We start from the raw sequence: 27,494 nt of genomic DNA, 5'->3' as shown, positions 1-27,494 counted from the left end.
ATATGACGTTCTTGTCTGACATATCACAGACAACTTTAACTAAGAATACAGAAAAATTATCAATTCATTTTGCATTTTACCATATCATATTTCATTCTATTGATCAACAAGGAAAAATACCCATGACGTATATATACATACGCTTTCAAAACAGAGTATTCCGCCCTGGCTGGCGTAGCTCAGTGGATGGAGTGCGGGCTGGGAACCAAAGTGTCCCAGGTTCGATTCCCAGCCAGGGTACATGCCTGGGTTGCAGGCCATAACCCCCAGCAACCGCACATTGATGTTTCTCTCTCTCTCTCTATCTCTCTCCCTTCCCTCTCTAAAAATAATTAAATAAAATCTTAAAAAAAAAATTAAAAAACAAAAACAAAACAGAGTATTCCAATTTTTATCTGTAATTTGTTCCAAACCTCAGGAATTCAACAACTACATGATTATGTTAAACAACACTGGCAGTTTAAAAATAAAAACAATCATTTACAGGAGGGACCTTAAAATATATTTTTGGCCATAAAACCTGTGCCGTCAACAGCTAAGGAAGGTAATGAGTCAGCATACTCTGCCTGAGCTACCAGCAACTGAATTAAAAGGCTAAAAGCAGATTTTATACTCCCTATGTCCACAGAGTAATGACCACGGTGGTTTATCCCAATTGCCTAGGGACCGTCTCCACTGTATCTGAGTTCCTCTGGTGCCGTGATTTGGTCCACCCCAGGTGAATGGCATCTAAAACTTTATAAAGACCTTTGAGGTCACACCGAACACATTCATTCCTTCCATGGAGGAAGGAAATGCTGCCCAGAAAGTGACAGGGACAGCTAGAAACAGATCCAGGGCGTGGACCGGGAGCTCACGGTTCCCAGTAAAGTTGTTCTGATGACACGGCCACCGGGGAAGCTTCCACGTGAGGGGCTATTGGGTTGGTGACAGACGATGCTGAGTTTCAGGGAGAAGCAATGGAGCGCTGTGCCCAGATCAGAGGTGTCACTCCCTTCCGAGGCACCAAGGGTGTCCCTGATTGGCTCTTGCTGTGAGTGTGGACATCACGTAAGTACTATGGCTGTTCAAACGTCATTACTCTGAAGACCATGTTCCCGCATCAGCTCTGAGAATCAGAACGCCAACAACATTTAAATTCGCACTGTAAACAGCAGGCAGAGGTAGGCACTGTGGAGACACATTTGGTCCTGGTCTGCGTACCCTGAGCGTGTGACAGAGTGGACTGTCCCTGTAGGGTGGACACTGTGCAGTCTGCGGTGAGGACAAGGGGCCCCTCTCTCGACACATGGAGGGAGCACGCGCCCGGGGCCGTAGTTCTCAGAGGAGAAGGGTCACAAAAATGACACGGGAGAAGGAGGACGCACAGCACTTGAAGAGGTCCCCACGGAGTCGGAACGCCCAGGCGGAGCGGAGAGTTCCTTATCTCAGGACTCCTCAAGGTGAAAGTATACTATGTGACACAAGGAGTGATGGAAAAGCCAGTAACACAGAGCATGGCATTTTCCTACTAGAAAGTTATATACTGCACCAAAAAAAAAAAAAAAAAAAGGAACAAGTGAAAAAGCCAACAGGTACAAAACTTCTGTCTCACACTAGAGTGAAAAAACACAGTGCTACCACGTCTGCCATGAAGGAAGGCACAGCAGAGAACTCAGGATCACGGCGTGTCTGGCTCCTCGGCCTCATCAGACAGGAGACCGGAGCTGACCGCACCGAACGGATTCTATGGCCACTGACCGTACCTGTTACAAAGCGCATTGTAACGAGAATACAAGAGACAGGCCAGTCATAGCAGCTGTCTGGAAGCCCTGTCCCAGCACCGACCGGAAGCAGCGTGTTGCCACACCGCATCGCACGGAGGTCGGGGTGGGGGGGCTCCCACAGGGGCACAGGGAGCGAGCGGGTCAGGAGCACACAGTGCACATGGTTCTCCCGGACATTCTTACAAACTATGCTCTTAGGTGACTGAACAGGATCAGACCTCCACGCGATTATGAGAGAAAGCCATCAAGACTTCCGTTTTCTACAAAAAGAGAAAACCATGTCCTGTTGACCAAGAAATGTCAAGAAGCTTACTTTCAGGTCGACCATCTGAGATGCAAAATGGGACGCTTGTTAGGGAAACGGTAGTGTTAAGATGATGTAAACAAAAGCACTCTAAATAAAATATTGCTTAAGGTAACAAGGAACCAAACACGGGGACTGCATTTCCGGGCCACACAGTACAAGTCAGTGCTCATCTCCCGTCACTTAAAAACCGTGATAATGTGCTCATTATCACGTGACACTACCGCTCCCTTCCACCTCAAATCGCTGATTCTGACTGCTCGAACAGCATAGCAGCTTTTGATTCTTGCTCTGTGGGACTCTCTACCGGGACCTGTAGAAAGAATCAGAAGATAAAGCACATTCACAGCGTCTGCCGATGCCATGGGAGGAATCAATAGCAGTGGGCTCAGGAATCAAAATCGAGCTGAGCAGATAGATTGGTTTCACACTTATTCCGTGCACACATTTCTCAACAGTATGATCGTAAAAATATTTAGTACTTACAGCTTTAATATTGCCATTTGTAATTCCTATATTTATATTGTGTCTTCTCAGATCGGACTTGATTAACGCTGAAACAGAGAAGCATCAAGAGAGTTACCACAGGGTGTTCACGAACATACTTTTCTCTAAGCGCTGCTAAGTCTTTTCTGGCGTCGTCAAATTTAGCACGCACAGTGCCATAGTATACAACAGCATCCATGTAGTCTGAAAAAGATAACAGTGCCTCCCTAAGCCATTAACTTCATTAGGAAGGCATTAGTCAGTGAGCAAATGCAGGATGCTAGGAAATAAGGATACAAAGATGAACAGTGCAGTTCCTTCCCTAACTCACCCTCCAATCTAGGGAAATACTGACTCCCAAACAACTGTAACAATTACAATAACCGCAATACCTCAGCTTTGCATGTGGGGGAGTGGGAGCATGGGAGGAAAAAATGCTGTGTTAGCCAAAGGAAATCCGGGACGGCTTGCCAGAGGAGACATATTTGGATTGCAACTTGAACAATGAGTAGGAGCTTGTCCAGCACAGGAGAGAGGGAGGCACCTGGGCCGGCGAATGCAGCCTATGTGAAGACGTGGGGACAGGAAGCCCACAGCCTGTTCCCGGCACGAAGGGTGCCAGGGGTCACTGAGGGAGGCCTGGAGAAGAGGCCGGGCTGGCAGGTGTTGCTCACACTGCACCTGAGAGGGGAGGACACTGTCGGCCTGTGACAGAGTGACCGAGTGAAGCGCTGGCCCTCAGTCTCTACCTTACCTCTGGCCTGCATTTCCCCACAGCCTTCAGACAAATATTTGCTCCTATAGATCTGCTAATCATTAGAGACATTCTGCTTGAGGCTTGAGTTTTTGGAAGAATGGCCCCTTGCCAGGGGGGTGACTCTCAGAGGAGGTGAGGACGTGTGTACAAAATAATAATCGTTTATCAAGGATTTTCAGGAGCCTCAAGAGCAACGGACAGGGAACAGAGATTTAGAGATTCCTGGCTCTTCCCGGGATCCCTTCTGGCCCCCGGGTGTCTGGGGTGGCCAGTCACTTCTTGCCCCGCCCACTCTCCCTCCCCTTGACTGAAGGCAGCCTGACTTCTGGGCTGGCTCTCTTAAGGTGGCGTTGAGGCAGCTCTAAGGCCCCCCACCCCCATCTTCTCCAGCTGGCGCCTTCTCCGTCAAGGAACCTTTCCTTACTGCAAACTCTGACAATTTGAACACTGGCCTTTTGAAGCGTCTGGCACATGCAGGAACTTTTGGAGTAGTAACAGGGCTATATGTTAGGGAGCTCAATCTGGCAGCTACATGGAGGGTAGCTATTGGCAACAAGACTAGAGGCAGGAAGGTCAGTTAAGAGGCTTTAATTCTTCTGGGACCTGAGTCGCCTGAGTGAGAAATGTAAACAAAGGGACGCATTTCGGAGATGCTTTAGAACAGAACCAGTGAGAGTTGGTGGTTTGATAGAATATGAAAAATGGCCATAAAGCAGGTAAAATGCCGCTTAAATGCTCAATAACACAAACACACACAGAGAATATGAAGACAGAAGAAGAGAAAGGAAACAGTGACTTTTGAATTTTCTCGTTTGGGCAAGTGAATGGATGTGGACAGTGGTCCTAGTCTCTGAAACTAGAAACCCAGGAGGAACCCATGTGGCAGAAAGGTGGTGAGTTCAGTCCCGGACAGGCTGAGCACAACACACCACGGAGCATCCAGATCTAGAGATAAATGCAGGACGGACATGGTCTGAAGTGTGCGAGCGGTCAGGGTCCAGAGGCACAGATTGTTTTTTAGTGTTTACAAAGTTCTTTTATAAATTATATTTTATTGAGTATCCTATTAGTTGTCCCAATTCTTCCCCCATTGCTCCCCTCCACCCAGCACCCCCCACTCCCTCGGCCATCCCCACACCATTGTTCATGGCCTTAAGTCATGTGTATGTATAAGTTCTTTGGCTACTCCCTTTCCTACACTGTCCTTTACATCCCCATGGCTATTCTGTAACTACCTGTTTGTACTTCTTCATCCCCTCACCTCTACACCCATTCCCCCACCTCCCATCTGGCAACCATGAAACCACTCTCTCTATCCACGATTCTGTCTCCGTTCTTGTTTGCTTAGGTTTTTTCTTTTTAGATTCAATTGTTGATGGATACATATTTATTACCATTTTATTGGTCATGGTTTTGATCTTTTTCTTAGATAAGTCCCTTTAACATTTCATATAATAATGGTTTGGTAATGATGAACCCCTTTAGTTAGTTTTCTCTTGTCTGGGAAGCTCTTTATTTGCCCTTCCATTCTAAATGACAGCTTTGCTGGGTAGAGCAATCTTGGTTGTAGGTCCCTGCTTTTCACAACTTTTAATATTTCCTGCCAATCCCTTCTAGCCTGCAAAGTTTCTTTTAAGAAATCAGCTGACAGTCTTATGGGAATTCCCCTGTAGGTAACCGATTGCTTCTCTCTTGCTGCTTTTAAGGTTCTCTCTTTATCTTCAGCCATTGGCATTTTAATTGCGATGTGGAGGCACAGGTTTGTGCATAAGTGGTAGTTAATGCCACAGACTGCTCAACGAGAGTGTAAAATAAGAAAAGGAGCTAAAAGCTTGTGGGTAGTTAACTAACCTAAGTAGTCATAAAGCAAAGTGAAAATAAAAGACGAAAGTAATATTGGTGTTGTAAAAGTTAGCCTATGCTTCCTTTGAAATCCGCACTGCCCCTTTTGATTCTGCTCTGTTGCTGATGCCAGTGGTTTAGAAATTCAGATATTTATACTGAGTAACTGGACACGTAAATATGGCTTTCCTAAATGCATTTAAATGACTTTGAAGAAACTGGTGCTGGCGTGTAATGAGATCACGTTTAAAAGCAGGAGATGTTAAAACACGAGCTTTAAATTCAGCAGTGACCGCCACCGACTGGGCAGCTCTGCAGTGGTGTACGATTTGCCAGATCAAAGAGGCTACTCACGTATTTTTTTAATAGGAAGAAAACGTATTTCTCTATCATTAATGCTAATTATAGAATTCAGAAACATGATGAATGGCATTATCGCCTGCTGTTTTCAACAGATGCAAACGGGCTACAGACAGATAACGTGCTGTACAGAGAGCTGTCACTGCTGGAAAGCAAAGTGCGCTGCACCCACATGCTGATTCCTGGGTCAGAGCAGGAACGCCCAGCAACCCTCGGGGGGGAAACGCAGAAAGAAAAGGCGCCGCCTTCACCACACCTCAGGAACTTCCCAGCCCTCTTCCCTGTGCTCACAGATGAGCGCTGGATATAAAATCCATCACACTCTCTCAGCAAAATATTCACAGTATGTGAGACAAATGACTTAGCATTTTTTAGATGGCAGAATCATCCATGCAAAGCTATTTTAAAGCTTTTTAATTAACTTCACTAGTTTTCTAGACTTGAAAATATTTGAATTGACATTTATTAATCTGACCATACAAATAAGGTGAACACAGAGCTCAAAATGGTTCTTTTTCGGGTCCACAATAGCACAAATAGTGTCTATTAAATAAATAGGCAAATGTTACTTCCCTGGAGATTAAGAACCAATGTGAAATTACCTATGATGGTTACTGTATTACATGTCTCACAGTTTTGTATGTTTTACTTTACTAACTGAAGAGAACAGGGGAAAGGCTCCCTCAAAGTAGGATATGCTTTTGTTTCTTTAGGTAATTTTTGTAAGATTTTATCTGAACCCAAATGACCACATCTGTCAGGAGGCAACAGCTCAGATGCCCTGCAGGATGTTTTCCTTGGAGGGCGCGGGGCGGTCGCTGTCGTTCAACATAGTACGTGACTGACAGCGGCCTTCGCTGGCTGTGTACTTCCAAAGTGCCTGCTGACTGCTGGTAAGATTCCATGTGGGGGGCTTCCAAACGAATGACCAGGCACTCAATAACCATGAAAAGAAGCCTTGATTCACGTCTTTCTGCCGGATTCTGTCTCTCGTGTTGGTCAAGGGGGGCAGAGAGAAATGAATGAAGTGAGAATTACAGCAGGAGCCAGGCTGGGCCAGAGAGCACTACCGGACACATGGTGCCTCTAAGCCCAGTTTCGCACTGCGCGCCTGGACAAACGATTGACGCGAGTTCCTCAACGGGCTCTTTCTCTGGAGGTCGGGCAAGATTCACGCTCCTGCTCACGTCTGCTCTGATTACACCCGAGAAGAGCAAGAACCGGCTAACCACGCCCCACGCCCGTCCCTTCACCGCCCTCTGCCGCCACATCAGGGTAACAGCTAACGCGACAAGGCGTGTCCTTGGTGTCATATACTGTGCTTGGAGCTTTTCCTGAATCACCTTCGCTGGCCTTCACGGAGAGCCCTCTAAGGCAGGCTTTTAAACACCCTATCATGAGGGAGGAAAGGAGGATCTGAAAGTTTGAGTCACTTGTCTAAAGTCACGCAGCTAGGGAGTAACAGAATCAGCACTGAAGGCTGGGTATCGCCCACTCCAGCTTGTGAATGCCTTTTGTTACAGCAGCTTTGTTTTCTATGCCTAGCAATCGTCTTGAATTTGAAACCCGAAAGATAAATGAACAGATTCATATCCCTGAAAGGAAACAAGTAATATCCTGCTTTTTATCTCATTTTCTCCTTGAGTCCTGCCAAGCCATTCGGAATCAATATGCGTGTGTACCTGTTAAAACGATCCCCACAAACATCCAAACAGAGAGGAAAATGTTTCCTGCCTTAGGGCTGTAGTCTGATGTGAGCTTTCCTTGAGCCAGTGTGAACAAAATTCCAAATATCTAAAATAAAATAAGAGAATTACTTTATGAAGTTCACTTTAAAAAAAAAGATTTTGTTTATTTATTTTTAGAGAGAGGGCAAGGTAGGGAGAAAGAGAGGGAGAGAAACATCGATTTGTTGCTTGCAAAGCCCCCCAACCAAAGATCTGACCTGCAATCCAGGCATGTGCCCTGACTGGGAATCGAACCAGTGACCTTTCGGTCGGCAGGCCAGTGCTCAATGCACTGCAGCCACGCCAGCCAGGGCCGCTTTTTAAAAAGAAATATCATGTTTTCCCCAGAACTTTCCTTAGCTCTTGTATTCATTTGATTTGCCTTCTAGAAATATTCATTGAAAGGTGGAATTTCAAAACAAAATCTAGGGCAAACTCATTATCTATCCACTCGAGTATTCGGTGAACAAATTGTCTCAGGCAGAGGGGCGACAGAGGGTTACCTGCGCAGCAGCATTAAGAAGACCCGACGAAGTGCCCTCAGATTCGGGGTAAGTGATTTCAACAGCAAATTCAAAGCCCAAGGGGAGGTAACCAGTCATGAAGAAACTAGGAAAACAAACCCAGAGTTACAAAATGAGCAGAAGGACGGTAACACATACTGAGGCGATCATTATACTTCTCAGGCCTATTCTAACGATCAAATAAGGGAATGTTCTGAAGTTGATGTATGCAAGCAAGTAAGGCACCATCGTTCATCAGGCAGTCCAAAGTCACGAGAACTGAGAAGGAGAACAGCTTCTAATTTTTTTTCTGAGAAAAAAGTACTGCTAGTTTTCCGAATCATTTGTCTTTCTAACTAAATAAAGTTACTGGGACTAAGTAAGGCTTATCCGTTTTTCACCCACATAAACCAAAAAATAATTTTAACTTATTTAAATTTTAAAAAATAGTATTTAAAAAGTAATTAAAAATTATTTTTTGCATTTCTAGAGAATTGCACATTTATATGCACACGGTGAATCTTTTAAAGTGTTAAAGAAGCCTTGGATGAACTTGAAAAATTAAAAAATACGGTAACAGCACTTCAGGATCACAACCGCATGCCACCATCCCCTTACAGCACGCAGACACTTACCCAAGCACCCCTGCGGTGACAAACACGAGGACGATGTGTCCGAGGTCCAGGGTGAAGGTAAACGTGATCATTCCACAGAAAGACAGAATGTAAACTAACAGAGTAGTCTGTCTAGAACAAAACAAAAAAACTGTTAGGATTATGTCAGAAACATAAAAACCATGTGGTCAGCTACTGCTCTGTCCACACAGCAATAAATACTGTGGTTTTCAAGATTAGGTTTCCATTATGTATGCAACATATTTCCACCAAAGCGTGGGCTCCAAGCTTCGACTTCGACAGCGGCCGACGACAAAGCCCACGCCACGTCTCCTGCTCACGCAGGGAGGAACATCCACACGGATAAAACCATTTCTATGTCTCCAAAGGGGATGGTTCCCTATCCGTATTTCAGGACTCAGACTAAATTCCACCTTTTCTAAAATGCCTTTCCTAACCATTGAAGCGTATACTGTTGTTTCTTTCTTCTGAGTTCCCTTATCATTTTACTCTACGCGTAAGTGGCACTTGACGCCTATTGGAATTCTGACAACTATTTTAGTCCGTAATGTTATTATTTAATTTTTCACACGTGAACGCCTTGTTTTTCGCATTTAGACCACAAGTGCCTTAAGGACAGCGACCGTATGCCGTTCGCCACAGTTCCTAGCTGAGAGCGTGGTGTGCAGCCGCAGCTAGCCTGAGAAGTCGGCCAGGGCCACAGAGAACACGTCTCAACGCCTCTCGAGTCTTCTGATTACATAATGGATCGAAAACTGTTAATAAATTTAACCCTTCACACACTCCCCTTCATCTATAAATTCAGTGGGTTTCACTCTAGCCCCGTTTCATGATGGTGAAGCTGCAGCAACACAACCTTCAACCACAGGAGAACTACCTCCAGGACTTCAAGGTCACAGGCAATTTCAAAGGCTTTGGATGAAGGTATTCAACATAGCTTGGGCCTTGAATGTGCATAGGACACAGTTGCACATTTTATTTGTTCCATTTATTCACCTCAGTTTCATTCATTCCTTCATGCATTCCTCCGAAGCAGATGGAAAGTTTCTGTCTATTAAAAAGCCTGTAGCGATGTTTTTTAAGGCCCAGCACAACCGACGCTGCCCCTGAAGCCCCTTTCAGCCTCCAGGTGGTGCTACTCACTTTTTCTTCTGTATCAGCATTGTGCTGACTTCATACAGACATACGATTAATAGTGTTCTCGTATTATGTGTCGTGTTACAGTTAAGTGGTGCTACAGTTGAGGGCATGTTAGTCAAAACTTTTTGCCACAATAATACTTATGTTCAATAATAATAATCTGATAGGAAAGAACAACTTTCTATTTGTTTTTAAGCTCACAACATGAGAAAAGAGCAGTAAAAAAATTTCTGTCAGAGTTAAATGTTTCTCAGAAAGGACGTTTTTTTAGAATAGAAGTGGTATGTAAGGGTGTTACTGGAGGTGAACGAGGTTCATAATGTATGTGAGTTCTCAAAGTTGAACAAATATGACCAACAGAGTAAGACAAGATACAGGCTACACAAACGTTCAGAAGAGAAAGGAACCTAAGCGTGCCTAGAATCTGAGTCTGGTAGTAATAACACTTTTAACATTTTTTAAAATAAAAAGCAAAGCTTTCTTTACAACCAAAATACCCTGGATTGCACACCATACATTTATCTACTTTCGCTTACCTGTATGTTTTGGTATAATCCAGCCATAAGCCGCAAAGAATGGAGCCCACCATTCCGGCTACCACTAGTGTTAGCCCAATCTTCCCAGCATTCACCTCTTCTCCCTTAAAAGAATTTTCATGAGAAGTTAATCAGACACTTCTAATTCAAAGACATCCTTCACGTTCTCATACCTTCACACAGCCAATGGAATTAATTAGATATGATCAAGCATACAATATAACAGGAAGATTCAGTATGTGTTTTAGGATGGGGGCGGGGGAAGGTAAAGCACATGTAAAGGACATTCTATTGTATTCTAAAATCAGGGGGACATACTCTAAAATATGGAGAAATCAAAAGGAAACTTCTCTTGCCCTGGCCGGATATTTCAGTTAGTTGGAGGGTTGACCCGGTACACCAAGGTCAAGGTTCAGTCCCAGGTCAGGGCACACGCAAGAAGAAACCATGAGTGTGTAAATAAGTGGGACTATAGATCAATGTTTCTCATCTCTCTCTCTCTCTCTCTAAAAATCAATCGATAAATTATTTTAAAGGAAAATTTTCTTGACTCTCCACAAGAAGAAGTACAATGATTTTAGTTAGAATTCTTAAGTCAGTCACAGATGCTGAAAAGGAGGTTAATCTGACAGCCTTTACATATTACAACCGCTCTCTCCTTTCAAAGGCAAAGAGAGGTTGGAGCTTGATATTTACTTCTTTATGTTTGTGTTGGTTTTCCTTAAAATTTTTGTCTTTTTCCATTTAACCAATCACAAAATTTCTTTAAAAAAGAATAGTAGAGCCCTGACTGGTGTGGCTCAGTTGGTTAGTGTGTTGTCCTGTAAACCGAAAGGTCATGGGTTCGATTCCCGGTCAGGTCACATGCCTGGGCTGCAGTCAGGGTGCGTGCAGGAGGGGCCATCGATGCTTCTCTCTCACGCTGACATTTTTCTCCCTCTCTCTCCCTCCTTTGCCCTCTCTCTAACATCAGTGGGCATGTCCTCACGTAGGAATAAAATACATTTTTTTAAAGAATAAAAAGAAAACAGGCATTGTCAAAGCTATAATATTTTCTGCTTTCCATTTTGTATGTTTTACAAACTGCATTAAATGTATTCTTTTTTTTTAAAGATTTTATTTATTTATTTTTAGAGAGGGAAGGGAGGGAGAAAGAGAGAGAGAGAGAGAAACATCAATGTGCAGTTGCTAGTGGCCGTGGCCTGCAACCCAGGCATGTGCCCTGACTGAGAATCGAACCTGCGATACTTTGGTTCACAGCCCCCGCTCAATCCACTGAGCTACACCAGCCAGGGCAAATGTATTCTCAATTAAAACAAATATAAATCATTTACAGCAACAAGGTCCTAAATCTTTAATCTTATGGTCATCTAACTGGAATACCACTGCTAAAGAAAAATTCTTGGGCAGGCAAGCAACACAATATAGTCAGAAGCTTACCTCATGATATGTCAGTATCATCTGATTTAATAATGTTGAAACTGAATAAAATGCTCCAGTCATGATACCTACAATAATAAGCAGAAAACTGTAAATGTACCATTTACTAATTCATAAAGTGCTATGGAGTCCTCTATGACAATTGTGAAAATACGTCATATTTTGCCATGTATAATGCACATTTTTGCCCCAATTCTTTAGGGAAAAATAAGGATGCACATTATACATGGGTAATACCTGAAATACCTTCTATCTTTTCTTGTGTTCTGTAATTGTTTGTTACATGAAATTTCTTATACCATAATATGTTCAAAAATAAATGCTAAAATTCCCTTATAATGCAAAGAACAAGTATCTAAATATAAATGAATAAAAAATTGAATTAGAAAATTTAAACAAAAGATTTTTTCCTGAAAGTTTGGGATGAAAATGTGGGTGTGCATTATACACAGGGGTGCATTATACTTGGCAAAATACGATAATATATTTCTCATTTGACAGAAAAAATGAAGAACTCCTGCCGTTCCCTTTCAGGTTGTGGACTGATACAAGTAACACTTAACTTACTAGAGATTACGATAGGAGCATCCTATCAGTGCATTCTCCATTGTTACGTACACACTGATATACCACAACCACAAACCATAACCCCCCACACACAACACTGTGGAAGGCAATGAAGCCACAGCTTGGTCACTGAGCACCCACAGAGCACTCGAGCTACTGAGCGAGACAGAAACCCTGCCTCGGAGATCTCAGCCCTGCAGCAAGACTTGCACAGCAATTAGTAAGACAAGATTAATTAAGAATGCTTAAAAAGAGAAAAATAAAAACAGCTGGTTATCAGGAAGCCTGACGAGGCTTGAGTCCTGGTTTTTCCTTGCACACGATGTGTGACTTCAAGTGAGTCCCTTAACTTAGTTGAAACTGGAGTTTATTATTTCTCTCTCTTTTTATTACTAAATATTTCAAGTATACAAAATAGTACAGAGAATAACTTAGCAAACACTCTTGCTCTTCACCCAGCTTTTTCAAACACAAACACTTTGCCATCTTTGCTTCAGATTTCATTTTCAGACCTGCCCTAATCTCACCCTTCTCTCCTGTTCTTCCCCAGAGGTAACCCCGATCCCCATCTAGTCGTTAGAGTTGTTGACAAGTATTCTAGTTTTTCTCTTTCCAGGCACTTAACGGAATGGCCATATGTCTTTAAAGGGAGCAAAAGTGACGTTTTCCACTTTCCACTTCCGGTGATCATGGAAGCGTGTGCCTTTAAGCACGTACCTGCTGTGCAACTTCTCTTGTGTTGTTACCTTTTGATAAATATCCCTTACACTGCTGTTTACTTTTCAGATGTTTCTACTATCTCCCCAACTGAATTATAGTTCCTTCAGAACAGAGATCATGTATCATTCCTCTTCCTGGCTCACACAGCATCCAGGGCACCATTGGTGATATCAATACATGAATAAATAACAAAATGAACAATGACTGAGGTAACTGGGAAGCTAGCTCTGGTAGAACTGCTTGAGAAAAAAGGAGCACATTTCCAGTACAAGAAATACTGGCACACAGTTAGAGACCAGAATTAACAGTATACAAGTGCATGTGGAGGCAGATTTGTGTGTGCGTGAGACAGAAGATTGGTTATAAACTTGGCTGAAAGAGAATTTTGTATTGAGAAACTGAGAGGGAAACGAAGAGTGGAGAAAAGCCACCTTAAATGACAGGCTAAAGAAACGAATTTGCTCTAACAGATGATAGTGAACCACTCTACTTCCTAATTAGTAGCTTTAGATTCAAGCTAACCAGTGGAGGCAAACAGCAAAATTAAGAAAAGGAACTTGGTATGCTGAAGTATTTAACAATAAGGTGCTGTAACACCTGGGATTTGCTTTAAAATATTCCAGGGAAAAAGGAGAGGAGAGAGAGTAAGAATGACGAAGTGACGATAAGTGTTCAAGTTGAGTGATGGTGGGCACATAAATATCCATTAGATTAAATGTAATACCTTTGCATTTAACTATTTCCAGTAAAATATAAAGGAATTAATCCTGGTAAAAGACTGAGAGTTTAAGTCAGGGCATAATTTGTTACAAGCTATAAAGCAGCTATATACTAGGGCGTACCCTCCCACAAAATGTCAAGAAGACAGCAGAGAGCCATTTCTGAAGGCAAGTAAGACAGATATAGGGGGTGCCGGTGGCTGATATAACAGCACTGATGTAAGAAACAAAGCATAAACTGTCAGAAATCTCCGAAGCAAACCAAGTGAGTTGGTGTCTGTAGTCAAAGCTACAGAGTGAAAATGAGTACCTGCCAGCCATCCTAAAAGATCTGGAAGGATGAGAATTTTTTTAATAGATTTTATTTATTTATTTTTAGAGAGGGAAGGGAGGGAGAAAGAAAGAGACAGAGAGAGAGAGAGAGAGAGAGAGAGAGAGAGGGAGAGACATCAATGTGCGGTTGCTGAGGGTCATGGCCTGCAACCCAGGCATGTACCCTGGCTGGGAATCGAACCTGAGACACTTTGGTTCACAGCCCGTGCTCAATCCACTGAGCTACGCCAGCTAGGGGGAGAATTTTTTAAAGTTAGAACTGGTCACGGTGACCTCCTTAATGTCTAGTTTGAATCAAGTAGTCTGGACCGACATCCGTCTGCACGGGTCACACAAAACGACTGGTGGCATTTCCCACATGTTCACAGCAGCCACCATTAACTATAGTTCAGAAAGGACCTAAAATACCCATGAGAACCCACAGAAGAAGACAATACTTCCCTATTTGAGGTCTACTTATTTTAAAAACATGTAAGGAAACCCATCCTGAAGTTTTTTTGCTTTGAGTTCAAAATTTAAGTTTAGGACTCTTGTTACTATTTTTATAGAGCTAACAATCCTCGTTAATTAAAGCTCAAGCCACTGCATTCAATGAAAAGAATCTACAATGCTCAAAGGTTTATACAGACATCAAGGAGGACAGAAGGAAACACTTACCATAAGTGATCAGTAGAAGGACAAAAGGAATGTTTTTGAACAGGTTCCTTATTGATTTCTTATAGGAGTACTCGCCAGGTGGGGCATCTTGGAGGGCTGCTTGGGCCTGACTGGGCGGACAGTTAGGTTTTTCTTTGAATGCTGGAAACATACGAGAAAAGATACTTAAACAAATGTATCTGCCTTAGCGAGCACACTAAATTCCTTTTAAGTTTAAAGAGGCAGTGAAAGTCCAAGAGTGAGGCCTTTCATCTTTCACTAACTTCTAAGTGATGGCTAGTTTGGCAGTGAAACTGACTAAAACCAAGATCTGGCCCATTTGAAACTGCAAAACAAACAAACAAAAGCCCTGAGAAATCATTAATACTATATCACAACCTCGCCCACTGATTATTTTCTTTTTAGTTAAGCAAGATTAATTTTTATTCTGTTAAGTATTCGCCAATTTACTGCTACATTTAGTTCAATCTATAATTAGAGGTGACATCAGATAAGAGCAGCCAATACGTTATTGAACTTGTAGAGGATTGTCTTGAGGTAGCAACTACTTCTTCTGAAATCTGGTATAAATGTTATCTATCCAAGCACACCTGTAGAAATGAAAAGGTCCAGGTGCATGCTGGGAGCAGAGCTGGTCCTTCTTGCTGACTCCCTGTAGCTGCACACAGAAGAGCTAGGGGCACAGCTGAGAGGCATGAAGTGGGATGGTTTCCGGTTCTGCAAGGCTCATTAGCACAGCCCGTCTACAGGGTTAGAGATAGGCTTCTCAGCCAGCCGTTGAGAGACCGCCCTTGTGCTGGGGAGGAAGGTTCTACACACTTCCTGCAACAGATGACTAAGGAGAGGTTTCTGCAGGGTTTGGCTGGCCCGAAGTCAAGACTACTTCCTTCATAGGAGAGATGAACTGCTAACATTTGCTACATCGGAAATTAAAATCTAGCTTTCGTACTGACTCGAAAATTGAAACTAAAACAAATGGGAAATTCTTTACCTCATGAAATCTAGATGGTCTGATGCTGGCACTCAGTGATCTTGCCAGGTTATCAGTAGGTTTTCACATAATCATGTCTCAATCGCCACCATGACAGGCCATTGATTATTAAAAACATTTCAATTTCAGAGACTTCATTTAAAAATGTACACTTTAGAATCAATGAAATAAGGTAAATTCAAAAACCAAAAAAAGAAGGAAAATGGATTCAGAAAAAAGTAATATTTTCTAAAAGATCAGAACTTCCTCCTCTTTTAATAGTGGCTGTTTCTTCCAACAAGGAAGGCCTGCTTTGTAGTTCAAAAGTAGGCTAAATTTAATGAGCCTGGCTGTCAATCAAAATCATGTAGAACTTGAAAAATAATACAGACTTTAAGAGTCTATCCAAGACTCAATGAATCAGAACTTCCAGGACAGAAACTGAGAATCTGTATTAAACACAAAGTTCTCTAAATGCTATCAACACTCAGCCAGGTTTGAAAATCACTGTCAAAGAAATCATCCTTAAAACTTCTATATAATACTGTAGTTCTCGAATTCTCTCGAAAGAATAAAATAAAGTTCTTTATTCACCATAACATGGATTAATTATGCCATAACTAAAACAGACTTCTACTTTTACAGGTGTCTGAATTAATTCAAGAGGAGACACAACTCATAAATATTTACTTTTTAACATCCTTACATTGGAGGACTGGTAGACATAAAAACTTTAAGTGGCCGCAATTCCTCCTCTTCCTCTCGCCCTATCTGCTCCTGGCACTGCGGAGGACGGCTGCTGTCCTTTCCTGCAAGTGGCCTAGTTAAGATAGGAGATACCTCTGTTTATTAATATTGATAATAGAGAACTCACACAGCTGTAAAACAAAGTTTCAGAATGTAAAAGCGTTATTCAAGGTAGTCATGAATATTTAGGTAGAGTCTTACGTCTCAGGTTTTACTATGGTAAAATGAGTCTAAGTGGCTCAGTTCTGAACTCACATGCAAAATAAAAACAATCCTTAATAGCTTTAACTCCACTAGATTAATTGTCCGAATACAAGTGTTATCTTTTTGTTTCAGGCAGCCAACTGCCCTCTCAGATGAAATCAGGCCTGTATCGACCAGCTACACAATGCAATAAAGTTGGGTTAAACTCTATATGAAAGTAAAGAAAAAAGGAACAAAGTCCTGTTTAAGTCGTACTGCATTTTCCAAGAATGAAATATGGCTTTTTCCTTATTCTTTGAAACTGAAAAACAATTGCTGTCTTACTCTCTCTCTTCTCCCCACCAAAAACTTGTGCCAATAAAAGAATGAACCGTTAAAGTAATTTCCCACCCCGGGCAACAGGCATGCAGAGAAGCCAAAGGATTCCGGGCACCACATTCAAACTTCCTCTCCCATGATGAACCAGCTAATCGTCTCCGTGGGACCACTTCTTCTTTTTGAAATTAGATAATAACTCTATTTTTCAGTTTCATTATTTGTCCCTGGGCGATTCAAGCAGATATTAAACATATTAACTTATTATAAGACAAATATGCATTTGAATCCTGGCTCCACCTCTGAAGAAGTCAGTTCCTGTCTTTGACTGTCGCTCCCTCATCCAAAAAATTGGAATAACCAAGCTATCATGTGGATTATATGATACATGTAAAAGAATTTTATAATTATTGAGTGCTACACAAAATACACTTTTTTCCTTTTACTTTCTTTTATTTTTTTTAGTAATTTTTAAAAATGTTATTTTAATTGTTGCAGTGCAATTTTCAATTTTTTTTTTATTTGTAAAGATCAGAGACTAAATTTATCTCAGGGGCCTGAAATTCTTACAAAAGAAGTAAAATGTATTTCTGTGAAAAGTTTACAATAGCAGCTCATATATAAATATCCTGCCTATAAGAATCAAAAGTAAAACTGTGCACACATGGATATGCTCACATGTTTAAGAGATTTAACAGAGATACTCTGATTCCAGTACTCCTGTTTTCTGCCACCCACTCACTTCAGTGCGCAGTGAAGGTGAGGGTTTTAACCGGCACACTTCGGTTACTGTGCTGCTCTGCTGTGGAGTTTGCAAATACAACAGCCACTGACACCACAATTGCAATGGGAACAACAAAAAAGAAGAGTAAGTAAAAATTAAAGTGATGTATTTTCATATATGACATTTTCCATATGGAGTTAGGTTGCCTAGGCTCAGACTTAATCTCTGGTATTTAGTAGCTGTGACCCTGGGGAGGTTACACTTTCTGGAATTCTGTGCCCAGTTTCCTCGTCTATAAAACAGGAATGATGGTAACAGTGTCACCCTCACGGGGCTGTCAGGGCTCAGTGAGGTAAAGGGCCAGCGTGCTTGCAGGCACGGTTGGCACCTGTCAAACAATCGAATGTCAGCCATAACAGAGTCCTCCCAGGAAGAACGGGGTGGTGGTGCCAATTCGGTGGAAGGCTTGTGCTAATTCCCAGAAGTGCCAGGGGGGTGGTCCCCCAGCTCCGTGAGGGAGGGCAAGAGCAGTGCATGGCCTGAACCCTCAAGAGAGCGTTTTAGGAAGAGGGCTGGGTGCGCCAGGTCAGTGTATGGCGCATTGCTGGAAACACCAGCAACCTACACTATTTTGTAAGATTTGGTGGGCTCCCAAAGCAGTATTCGTGGGCAGAACTGAGAGGAAAGTAGGACTGTCTTTCAATAATTAAGGACCTTTCAGTAAAGACTTTTAAATAACCCAAATTTTCCTCAATAGGAAATATTTGGATATAAGGAAACAGGAAAATTTTTAATTTAAATGTCACAATTTTCAGCCTAAGACTCACATCACAACTGTACATTACCTTACTTTTCTACTACACTTGGTATCATAAAATTAAAAGTACAGGTCATGAGCAAAAACTGACAATAAGCCCTTGCTCTCCTATTCCATTTCCAGTCCAATTTTTCCATTCTCCCCACCTGCATTTCTGTTTCCACTGTCTACTCACAAGCCATGAGTACGTAAATAAGTAATTATGTACATAAATAGTTCTCTTAATTTCTCAAATAACACAGGGTGATATGCCAATGGTCACGTCTATTATCATTTTTTTCTCCTCCTCCCTTAACAGGTAAAAATCTTCTATTTGTAGCATCTCACATACATGTTTGAACACATTTGAGCATGTATATAATAATTTTGCATCATAGATATCTTATAAGCAATCCATTACTCTGTCACTTCTTTCAAAGAGACAATTGAAGACAATTAAAAAAAAAAAGGAAAACCAGAATTTATGTGAAGATTTATAAGCAATCAAAGAAAGAGAATTTTATATTTTTATAATCCCTACTGCATAAAAGGCCTATTAATGCAAAATACATATGAACTGTACTTCACCTAGCAAATCAAATATGGCCATCAGAAAAATGAGAGTTTGCTTTTTAAAAATATAGATTTCCTTTAAAACTTCCTTTTGAAACTGCTAAAATAGTGCAGGGGTAATTTGGCCTTTTTCAAGTCGTCTGCGCACAGCGAATATGCCAGTCACTCCCTGAAACACAAAACCAACCATAAGTAGGCTGCATGTGTCAGAATACGTTTCATGCTACCAAGAAAAGACTCTGTTCATTGTCTTAAGGGAAATTAAGGTGTGGGCTGAGCTTCCTGCACCTGGGTCCCAGAGTTCATCTGTAAAGGCAGTCTCTATCCAAACTCTCTACAGTCTTGGCGTATGTCTCTTTGAAAACTGAGGATTTCTTATCTGGAGAGCATAACACTTGAATTTTTCATTACTATTATAGCCATGGTAAAAATTAATATGTAAATTAAAAACCCCAATTTAATTGTAAATTGTAATGACTAAAAGATGGCCTTTCGACTTTGAAGTAACTTTCCTCTTCAAATTAAGATCTACTGAGTGCTGCCCTGGCTGGTGTAGCTCAGAGGATTGAGCGCAGGCTGCGAACCAAAGCATCGCAGGTTCGATTCCCAGTCAGGGCACATGCCTGGGTTGCAGGCCACGGCCCCCAGCAACTGCACATTGATGTTTCTCTCTCTCTATCTCCCTCCCTTCCCTCTCTAAAAATAAATAAATAAAATCTTAAAAAAAAAAAAGATCTACTGAGTGCCTAAGGGGCAGTGTCCTAACTCAGTCAGCAGCTGTATTCTTAAATCCTTTTCTGTGAAATCAAAACTGTTTCCCATTAAAAATAAACTTTAAAAAGCAGACCTTCCCAAACCTTCTTCCAAACTGATGATGGCAGCTTGCCGCTGGTTTGGACTGACTGCTTCAAGAGACAGGCCCCGACGAGGACTCAGGGACGAGGACCCAGGGACGGCTGGTGGCAGCAGTGCTTGGCGGGGGGCCTAACAAGTAGATGATCGCCACAGTTTGAAATTCTGCTGAACAGCTTGCCACTGCCCAGGATCATTCACTGGGCGACATTTCCAGATCCAGTTACTTGTTAAACTGAGGGTCCTCGGAAGGGTTTGTCATTAAAAGGAAGGCTGTTGCCTGTGTGCATCATTTCGAAGCATTGACCAGAACTTGCTCCCCGCTGGGTTAGCACAAAATGCAGATCACATAGAAGCATATGCAAAGAGGAGGCGGGTAATGTGTTTGAAACTGACACTGATCAGGGAGGAAGAGTTAGTAGGGGGACTAATGGGGTGAATTAGTCTTCAAACACTTTACAACATTAAATAGATGGACCATCACAGAGCCCTAGGGCTAGAGCATTCCTTACCAAGCAAGGCAGTGACACAGCAAGAATGAAACAAGCAAACAGCACTTGAGATAGCAACACAAATCTTCACAAAGGATAGCAACACAAAGGATTGGTTACTTTTTTTTTCACATGTTTGTCATGCATTTATCTACTTAAGCTTTAGGGAAAATAATTCACTTACCAATCACTGTTAAAACAAATAAAAGTGTGGCGACAGCTGATGTTCCATAAAACATGGTACTGATATTACGAGCCAAAAGATCTGTGTTATTCAGTGTGTTGGGCACTAAAACTGGTGGCAGCAAAAAACCAACCGCAGTTCCGAGCTGTAAAATAAACAGTCCTGTTAATAGCTGTTATTAGTGTAACAGGACATAGCTGAGCAATAGCTATTCTTAGGTAGGAGCCGACCAGCAGCCCTTCTCAGGCAGTAGCCGTTTCCCAGATAAGCAGTTATCTCAAGGTTGTACACTAACTCCCATTTTAGCAGCTGCACTCCTTTCTCCTCCTCCTTCTGCCTGTGTAACACGCATATAAAAGAAACTCCAGCTTGAGCTCATTGCTCGGGATTTGGGAATTTTACCCCTCTGAGCCCGCGAGTGCGTAATAAAGGATCCTGCTCCACCATCTCCCCTGCGTGTGAGTTATTTTCCGCAACATTAGGAGAGACAAAGGTACATACTGCCAGTTAACACAACACAAGGAGGTCAGGTAGCGTACACGAGGTGCACTTCTAAGGGAAAGAAGCCAGACGCAGAAGTTCACATACTGTACGACTCCATTCAGAGGAAATGTCTAGCGTAGGTGAATCCAGAGAGAGGCAGCAAGTCAGCCGATGGCCGGGGGCTGAAGGAAGGGGGAATGAAGAAGGACTGCTTAGTGGGCACGGGGTCTTCCCCGAGGGTGGATGAGAATGATCTGGACTAGACGGAGCTGATGACTGCACAACCCTGTGAACACAGGAAACGCCACGGAACCGCACACTTCAGAATGGCTTCTTTTTTGTATGTGGATTCCACATGAGGAAGGAAAATAGGAGGCTGAATATGATGATAATCACAACGAGAGAAATAAAAGCAAAGTGTTAAAGGAGGCCCAGTGGAGTGAGATATTAGATTCTTTGGGTGATGGAAGTGAAGAGCAAGGGCCCGAAATAGGTTACAAAAAGGAAAGGAAGGCAGAGATGACATTTAACAGCTGTTTCATTTGCTCCCTTACCAAAAGCAGGACAGAGACAAACAGATAATTACAGGAGAGTGTGGTGAGGAACGCCCTGCGGAGAGGCTGAGGGCATCATCGGATTTGAAATATTTAAAGTGGATAGAAAACGGTTTCAGCAATGCAGACAATTAAGTGCATTGTCGTGGGCAATGGTGCTGTTGGCAAAGCACACCTCCTGACACCTATGCAACAAACAACTTTCCATCTGAGTATGAACCGACTGTTTCTGACAACTATTCTGTCACAGTTATGACTGGTGGCCAGCCATACTCTCGAGGACTTCGTGATACTGCAGGGCAAGAGGCTTATGGCAGATTACGACCACTGAGTTATCCGCACACAGGTGTATTTCAGCCTGTTTTTCAGTGCCCTCCCGTCCTCATTTGAAAAGGTGAAAGAAAAGTGGGTGCCTGAGATAACTCAGCACTGTCAGAAGACTTCTATCTTGCTTGTTGGGACCCAAATTGATTCAGAGATGACCCTCAACTATTGAGAAAGTTGCCAAGAGCAAACAGAAGCCTGTCACCCCAGAGACTGCCAAAAAGCTGGCCGGTGATCTATCTGCAGGCTGCCAAGTATGTGTCGTGCTCTGCACTCACACAGCAAGGCCTAGAGAATGCACTTGACAAAGCAACACTGGCTGCCCTGGAGCCTCCACGACCGAAGAAGGGCCGCAGGTGTGTGCTGCTGTGAGCATCTCTCCAGAGCCCTTCCTGCACAGCAGGTGTCAGCATCACAGTAAGAGCAATGTTTAAACCAAACTCAAGACTAAACATTAAAATTCATTTTTGCAGGAATGACAAAAGCACGGCACCTACCTACCCATGTGCACTTGCGCGAAACAAGGCCCGGGGACGTGGTCCCTTTCTGCCTCTCAATACTACTTAATTTTGGGTAATTGTGTACTGCCAGAAAAGTGACCAGTCCTAGTTGTTGTTGTTCAGAAAATATGTTGTTTGTTTGTTTAAAAGCAAGGGTGCTTGTGATGACTCTGTAACGGACTACTTCGGGTCATTGAAGCTGCTCCCGGGTTCCCTCCGGAGAGTGATCAGGGGCATCTGGTTTTATCTATCTTTCTTTTTCTTGGGAGGTAGATGGGAAAAGTGTGTGTAGGGTTTGTTTTTATTTAGTCATTTTTAAAAAAAGTTCCTTAAGCATGGGACAGCCCTTTAGGGGGGGAAGATGGAGTGATTCCACATTTCACCTCCGACATCTAGTTGAGAAAACATGCTCCCCACCTGGTGCCCTTAGGAAGGAGCGTAGCAAGTACCTCACTTAATAAACGCTCCGTTTTGAAAGTTGCCTTTTCTCTCCGCCCTTGAGTGGGTTCGGTATTTGGTGAAACTCATGAAAGTGGGCGGGACCCGACTTGCCCCTCCTCCTCTCTAGGATGCACTCCAGACGTTACCGACTTTCAAGGAACTCTGTTAACCATTTGCTGATTTTTTTTGAAGTTAATGTCTAACTTCTGTCCCTGATAAATGAAGAAAAGTGTCGCCCCTTTTGCAATAACACCAAGTGGGTTGAATACATAATTTAAAAAGCAAAACAATATTTCTTCCTTGTCAGTCATTGTTTAATGTGGCTAGCATAAAAGTGCAGCCTAACAGTGTGTGACATGGTGTCCTAGAACACACGGAGACCTGGTATCCCTGAGGGTGGCACTGGAAGACAGATGCCTGTGGGATGATTCACATCCTCTTCCCAGTTATGGGATGGAGACCCGCTTCATGAAGAAGCTAGGGGTGGGGTGGGGGTGGGGAGGACATGTAAAGACATGGGGACCAGTCCTAGGAATCCCCTAATTTGTGTTTGCATGAGGAACCCTAAGGCAGCCAGTGGAGGCTCCCTAGTCTAATAAAAATCATAGAGAGTCTTACTAAAAGTCTTTTTAAGCGTTAATAGGGATTTTATCAGCAGATTTTAGTTGCAGTTTCCAGTTCTTTAGAATATCTAGGTAATCTCCACCTTCTCCAAATCCTAATTCTTAGAGATTTGTTAGTGTTGAACCGATGCTTTCTCGTGTCTCAGTTCTTCATATATACATTCTGTTCAGATGTATTAGACAAACAAAAGAACCCTACACTCAGACACACAAGAGAGTGTGTGGTGAGTATAATACTGGGATGGAGAGGGTGAGGTGACAAGACTGGGAAGATCAAGCAATTTATGAACCAAACAAGAACACTATTCAGACCGAAAGGGATCCTGGGAGTAGTTACGCAGGACAACAGTGGGCACCTGCACTATCCCGGGCAAACTGGAACATACGGTCACCCGAGCCAAGACAGTGCTTTGGAGGGGCACCTTGGATCGACCTGAAGTTCAGGAAAAGTTTCTGATGGAACAAAGTTCTGAATAAGAAATTGTTGTTTTGTTTTGTTTTTTGGCCAAGTGGCTCTGTTGGGTAGATTGTTCTGTGCACCAAAAGGCTGCAGGTTCAATTCCCAGCCAGGACACATAACCAGGTTGTGGGTTTGATGCCCAGTTCAGGCATGTACAGGGGCGGCTGATGGATGTCTCTTTTACACTGATGTTTCTCTCTCTCCCCCACCCTCAGTTCCTCTCTCTAAAGTCAATAAACATATCCTCAGATGGGGATTAAAAAAAATTTAAAGAAATTGGAGAAAGCCAAGTGAAGAAGTGTTCCCAGCCAAGGGAACACAGTGTCCAAAGGAAGGGGAGAACATGACCTTGTGGAAATTACAAGAAGAGCACAGTTTCCCTCAGAGCAGAGAAGCTATGAATGTGAGAATGGGATGGGGGGTGGTATGGAGAGAGGTGAAACTGAGGAGTGGGCAGGAGGCCGAGCTGGAGGTCACACATTGTCACAACACAGTTTTAATTTTATCCTAGGGGTAAAGTCTACTGCAGGGGAGTCTCCAGAAGATCTGCTGTTAGAAGGACCTCACTGGGTGAAGATGGAGAACAGAGGGAGGGAGCGAGAGCTGCAGACAGAAAGGCCAGTTAGCAGGCTGCAGGTGGCCAAAGCTGAGAGCCGCAGTACACATGAGGAGAGATGAGCTAGGAGACATAGTCAATTTTGATTGGTGGGATATCCAAGTAGAACTATCCAGCTGGCTAGTATCTACATGAGTCTGAAACTCATTCATATACTATTCAACAAAATTTATAGAGAATCTACAGTGTGCCAGGCACTGTAATAAATGCTGGTGATGCAATTGTGTATGTTCAGACCTCGTGCCTAATTTCACAAAATTTACAGTCTAATGGTGGGGATGGGACCTGGGTAATAAAGAAGTATTAACATACAAACATAAACATATAAATGTATCAGACAGTTTATATATTTATCAGGCACCACATGGAGAATTAAGGTATAATCATGTCCTAAGTGACTGGCAACTCTAAATGGGACTGTCCAGAATTGCCACTGAATGATATTTGAAGGGAACTCAAACGGAGAGCTCAGCCACAAAAAGGATGTAATAATGTCATCCTGGGAGAGAGAACATTCCAGGTAGAGGGGATGTTTCTGCAAAGGTGCTTCTGCAAAATGCAAGTTTAGTATTGTTTAAGGAACCAAAGAAGACAGATTAGTAAGGTTTTGTAATTCAAAGCAGACTTTATGTTTTAAGTACTATGGGAGATCATTGGCAAGTTCAAAGCAGGGTCAAGACATGACCTGGTCTACATTTTAAAAGTTTATCTCAGGTTGGAGACCTGGCAGTATTGGAAGGGTAGTTACAAGCTAGGATTCAGGAGTCAGACAGACTTGAGTGTGAATGCTGCCACAAAATAGCTGTGTGGCTTTAGAAAAATAATTTTGTCCCTTCAAGTCTCAGCTTCTGTATCTATCAAATGGGGAGAGTAGCAGTTCCTACCTTACATTATTAAGTTAAATGACGCAAGCAGGCGAAGGACTCCCCATGGTGACAGGGTTTAGTGAGTGCTGAATAATGTTGGATAGTATTACAAATGATCACTCCACAATCCAGGCTGAGGTGTTGTGCTGAGTGTTAGCGGGAAATCTGCCTACAGGTAAAGATTTTCATTCATTACCCATGAAATAGATAATTCACAGCAATGGAGTTGATAATGAATGTCAAGCTCAATGAATTCTTAATCTTGAATATAATTTTATAAATGGAAAATACTTTAAGAAAACAGTCCAAGCACCCAGAAGCAAACAACTAAGATATTGGTCACAAATTATTTTGGACACACAACAACGATAATTCAAGCTACCCCTTCTGTACTTTAAGAGAAAGGAAATAAATATAAAGCAGTAAGCATGTAGAGTTTGTCTTTTTTATGGATTCTAAACGAATCTTATTGGGATCTTGAAACAAGTGTTAGACTGGAAAAAGTAACATTCTTTTGTTACATAGTTACAGGCAGCAATATATATACAGAGCTGAAGGTTTAGGTATACACATTTGTAACTAGATTCTCAAGCTGAAGGATGGCTCAATACAATTTACATAAAATATCATAGGACTCCATATGCAAAATTGAAATTACAATAAAAGAATCAATCTGCAAATAAAAAACCACACAAGACATTCTTCCTAGTAATGCTAATGGGATTTGGACCTATCCTGTTAGAAAAGACTAGCAAGCCCCTTCTGGAGACTTGGCAACATAAGCCACCCTTTTACAATGGATTCCAAGATCTGTGATTTGTCTTCATTGTCTTAATCGTTAAAAATTGGTAATTGGACTTAGGAACGTTGTGAGGTCTTTATCACTAGAACATTTATTTAGGAGTCGTTTATAAGTGTCTATAAATGCTATGTACCAGGCACTCTGCCCATTGCAACTACACAAAATTAAACAGGGCTGTTCGTACTGATCACTCAAAGGGGAACAAACGTCCCAGAATCCAACACCCTTCTTCTGCAATATACTGAGGGTGACAAAAATAATACCCACCCAAGTCTCACTCATTACTGTGCTGACAAGTTTCCTATGATGTGAGGCATACAGGGGCCAATTTAGTTAATTATTTTACGGGTAATTCTCAAAGCAAGATGATTAGGTGCTCACTTTGGTTTTCAAAGTTCTACCCTTACAAATAGATCAAAACCCCTCTTTAATCCAAGGCCGTCTCCTATCTCCTCCATTTATGGACAAGCCTCCTGGGGGTCTATCCTCATGCCTAGCTCACATGGCCTATGACTTTATCTGGTGCTTTAAGGATCCGATTTTCATCTCTCGTCTTAGTCCTTACCTGATTGCCTAGCACGGCGGTGGCACACGCTGTGGACACCTCTTTGGGCCCAAACCACACTGAGGCGATGCGGGAGGGCAAGCCCAGGATGAACACCTGGGCCACGGAGCACACGGACTGGCCCAGCATGGTGACCCAGAACAGATGCTGCTGCACACTGCCGCACTTGATCCAGGCGCCCAGGCAGTTGAGGCCGGAGCCCAGCATGGCGGTGAGCCGCAGGCCTCGGGTGTCCAGCAGCCATGTGGCCGGGAAGATGAGGGGCACGTAGGCCAGCATGTACACCATGGACAGCCAGTCGATGTGCAGCGAGGAGACGCCGTAGAAGCCCTCGAAGACGTTGCTGATGATACTATAATGGATCCACTGGAAGGCATTGACCAGCGAGTACAAGCTGAAGACCAGAAGCACCACAAAGCGCCGCGGGGAGAGCGCGGTCCGGGGCAGCGGCGAGCCCTCGGCCCCTGGGGTCTCCTTCCCGGGGTCCGTGGGCAGCAGCCGAACCTGGGTCTCCTCCTCTGGCGCCAGCTGAACCCGCGGGCTGCCCAGGGCTCCCGAGGCAGCCGCGGGGCTGTCCCGAGGGACTCCATTCAGGGCCAGGCAGCAGGCTTCGGGCTCGCTCTGCGACTCCGCGCCCATCTTCGCGTCCGGCGAGGCCCCGGGGACAGGCAGGTATCCTTGTGCAGGGGCCTGCCCTGGCGCTGCAGCCACCCGCTCCTCGTCGTCCGGCCGCGCCATGTCCCCGGGCTCGCGGGTGCCGCCTCGCGCCCCCCGCCTCCTCCCCCACCCCGCGCTGCGCCCCCGCCCAGCACCCGAGGCCCTCCCTGTACCCCAACTTCTTGCCACACTGCTCCAGGGCCCTTTCTCCGGCGGAGGGAGGCCGGGTGTGAGTGTCACTACAAAATACGACCC

General features: G+C 43.2%; 1 protein-coding gene, 1 long non-coding RNA gene and 1 pseudogene across 3 annotated transcripts; 2 read left to right on the top strand and 1 right to left on the bottom strand.

Annotated features, from left to right (window-relative positions):
• On the top strand, positions 1 to 740 carry LOC118498255. Its single transcript, XR_004900782.1, has 2 exons — positions 1 to 155; positions 379 to 740. It is a non-coding gene; the product is annotated as an uncharacterized LOC118498255 (long non-coding RNA).
• Positions 519 to 27,492, bottom strand: FLVCR1 (FLVCR heme transporter 1). 2 transcript variants are annotated; one of them, XM_028530729.2, is made up of 10 exons: positions 26,583 to 27,492; positions 20,349 to 20,493; positions 14,493 to 14,633; positions 11,497 to 11,564; positions 10,057 to 10,160; positions 8,381 to 8,491; positions 7,746 to 7,851; positions 7,198 to 7,309; positions 2,557 to 2,624; positions 519 to 2,383 (listed from the first exon to the last, which is right to left on the bottom strand). In XM_028530729.2, the coding sequence occupies exons 1-10, from the start codon at positions 27,318 to 27,320 to the stop codon at positions 2,309 to 2,311; spliced, it is 1,668 nt and encodes a 555-aa protein (XP_028386530.1). In that variant the 5' UTR covers positions 27,321 to 27,492; the 3' UTR covers positions 519 to 2,308. The 2 variants fall into 2 exon arrangements, with proteins under 2 accessions (XP_028386530.1, XP_035871804.1); XM_036015911.1 differs by having other exon boundaries at positions 2,361 to 2,624.
• On the top strand, positions 21,410 to 22,767 carry LOC114511902 (annotated as a pseudogene).
• Positions 27,493 to 27,494: the final 2 nt, after the last annotated feature.

The sequence above is a fragment of the Phyllostomus discolor genome, chromosome 14 (genome assembly GCF_004126475.2).
Source record: "Phyllostomus discolor isolate MPI-MPIP mPhyDis1 chromosome 14, mPhyDis1.pri.v3, whole genome shotgun sequence".
NCBI lineage: Eukaryota > Metazoa > Chordata > Mammalia > Chiroptera > Phyllostomidae > Phyllostomus > Phyllostomus discolor.
The sequence above is the reverse complement of the archived record's forward strand: the minus strand, read 5'-3'. Positions and strand labels throughout refer to the sequence as shown.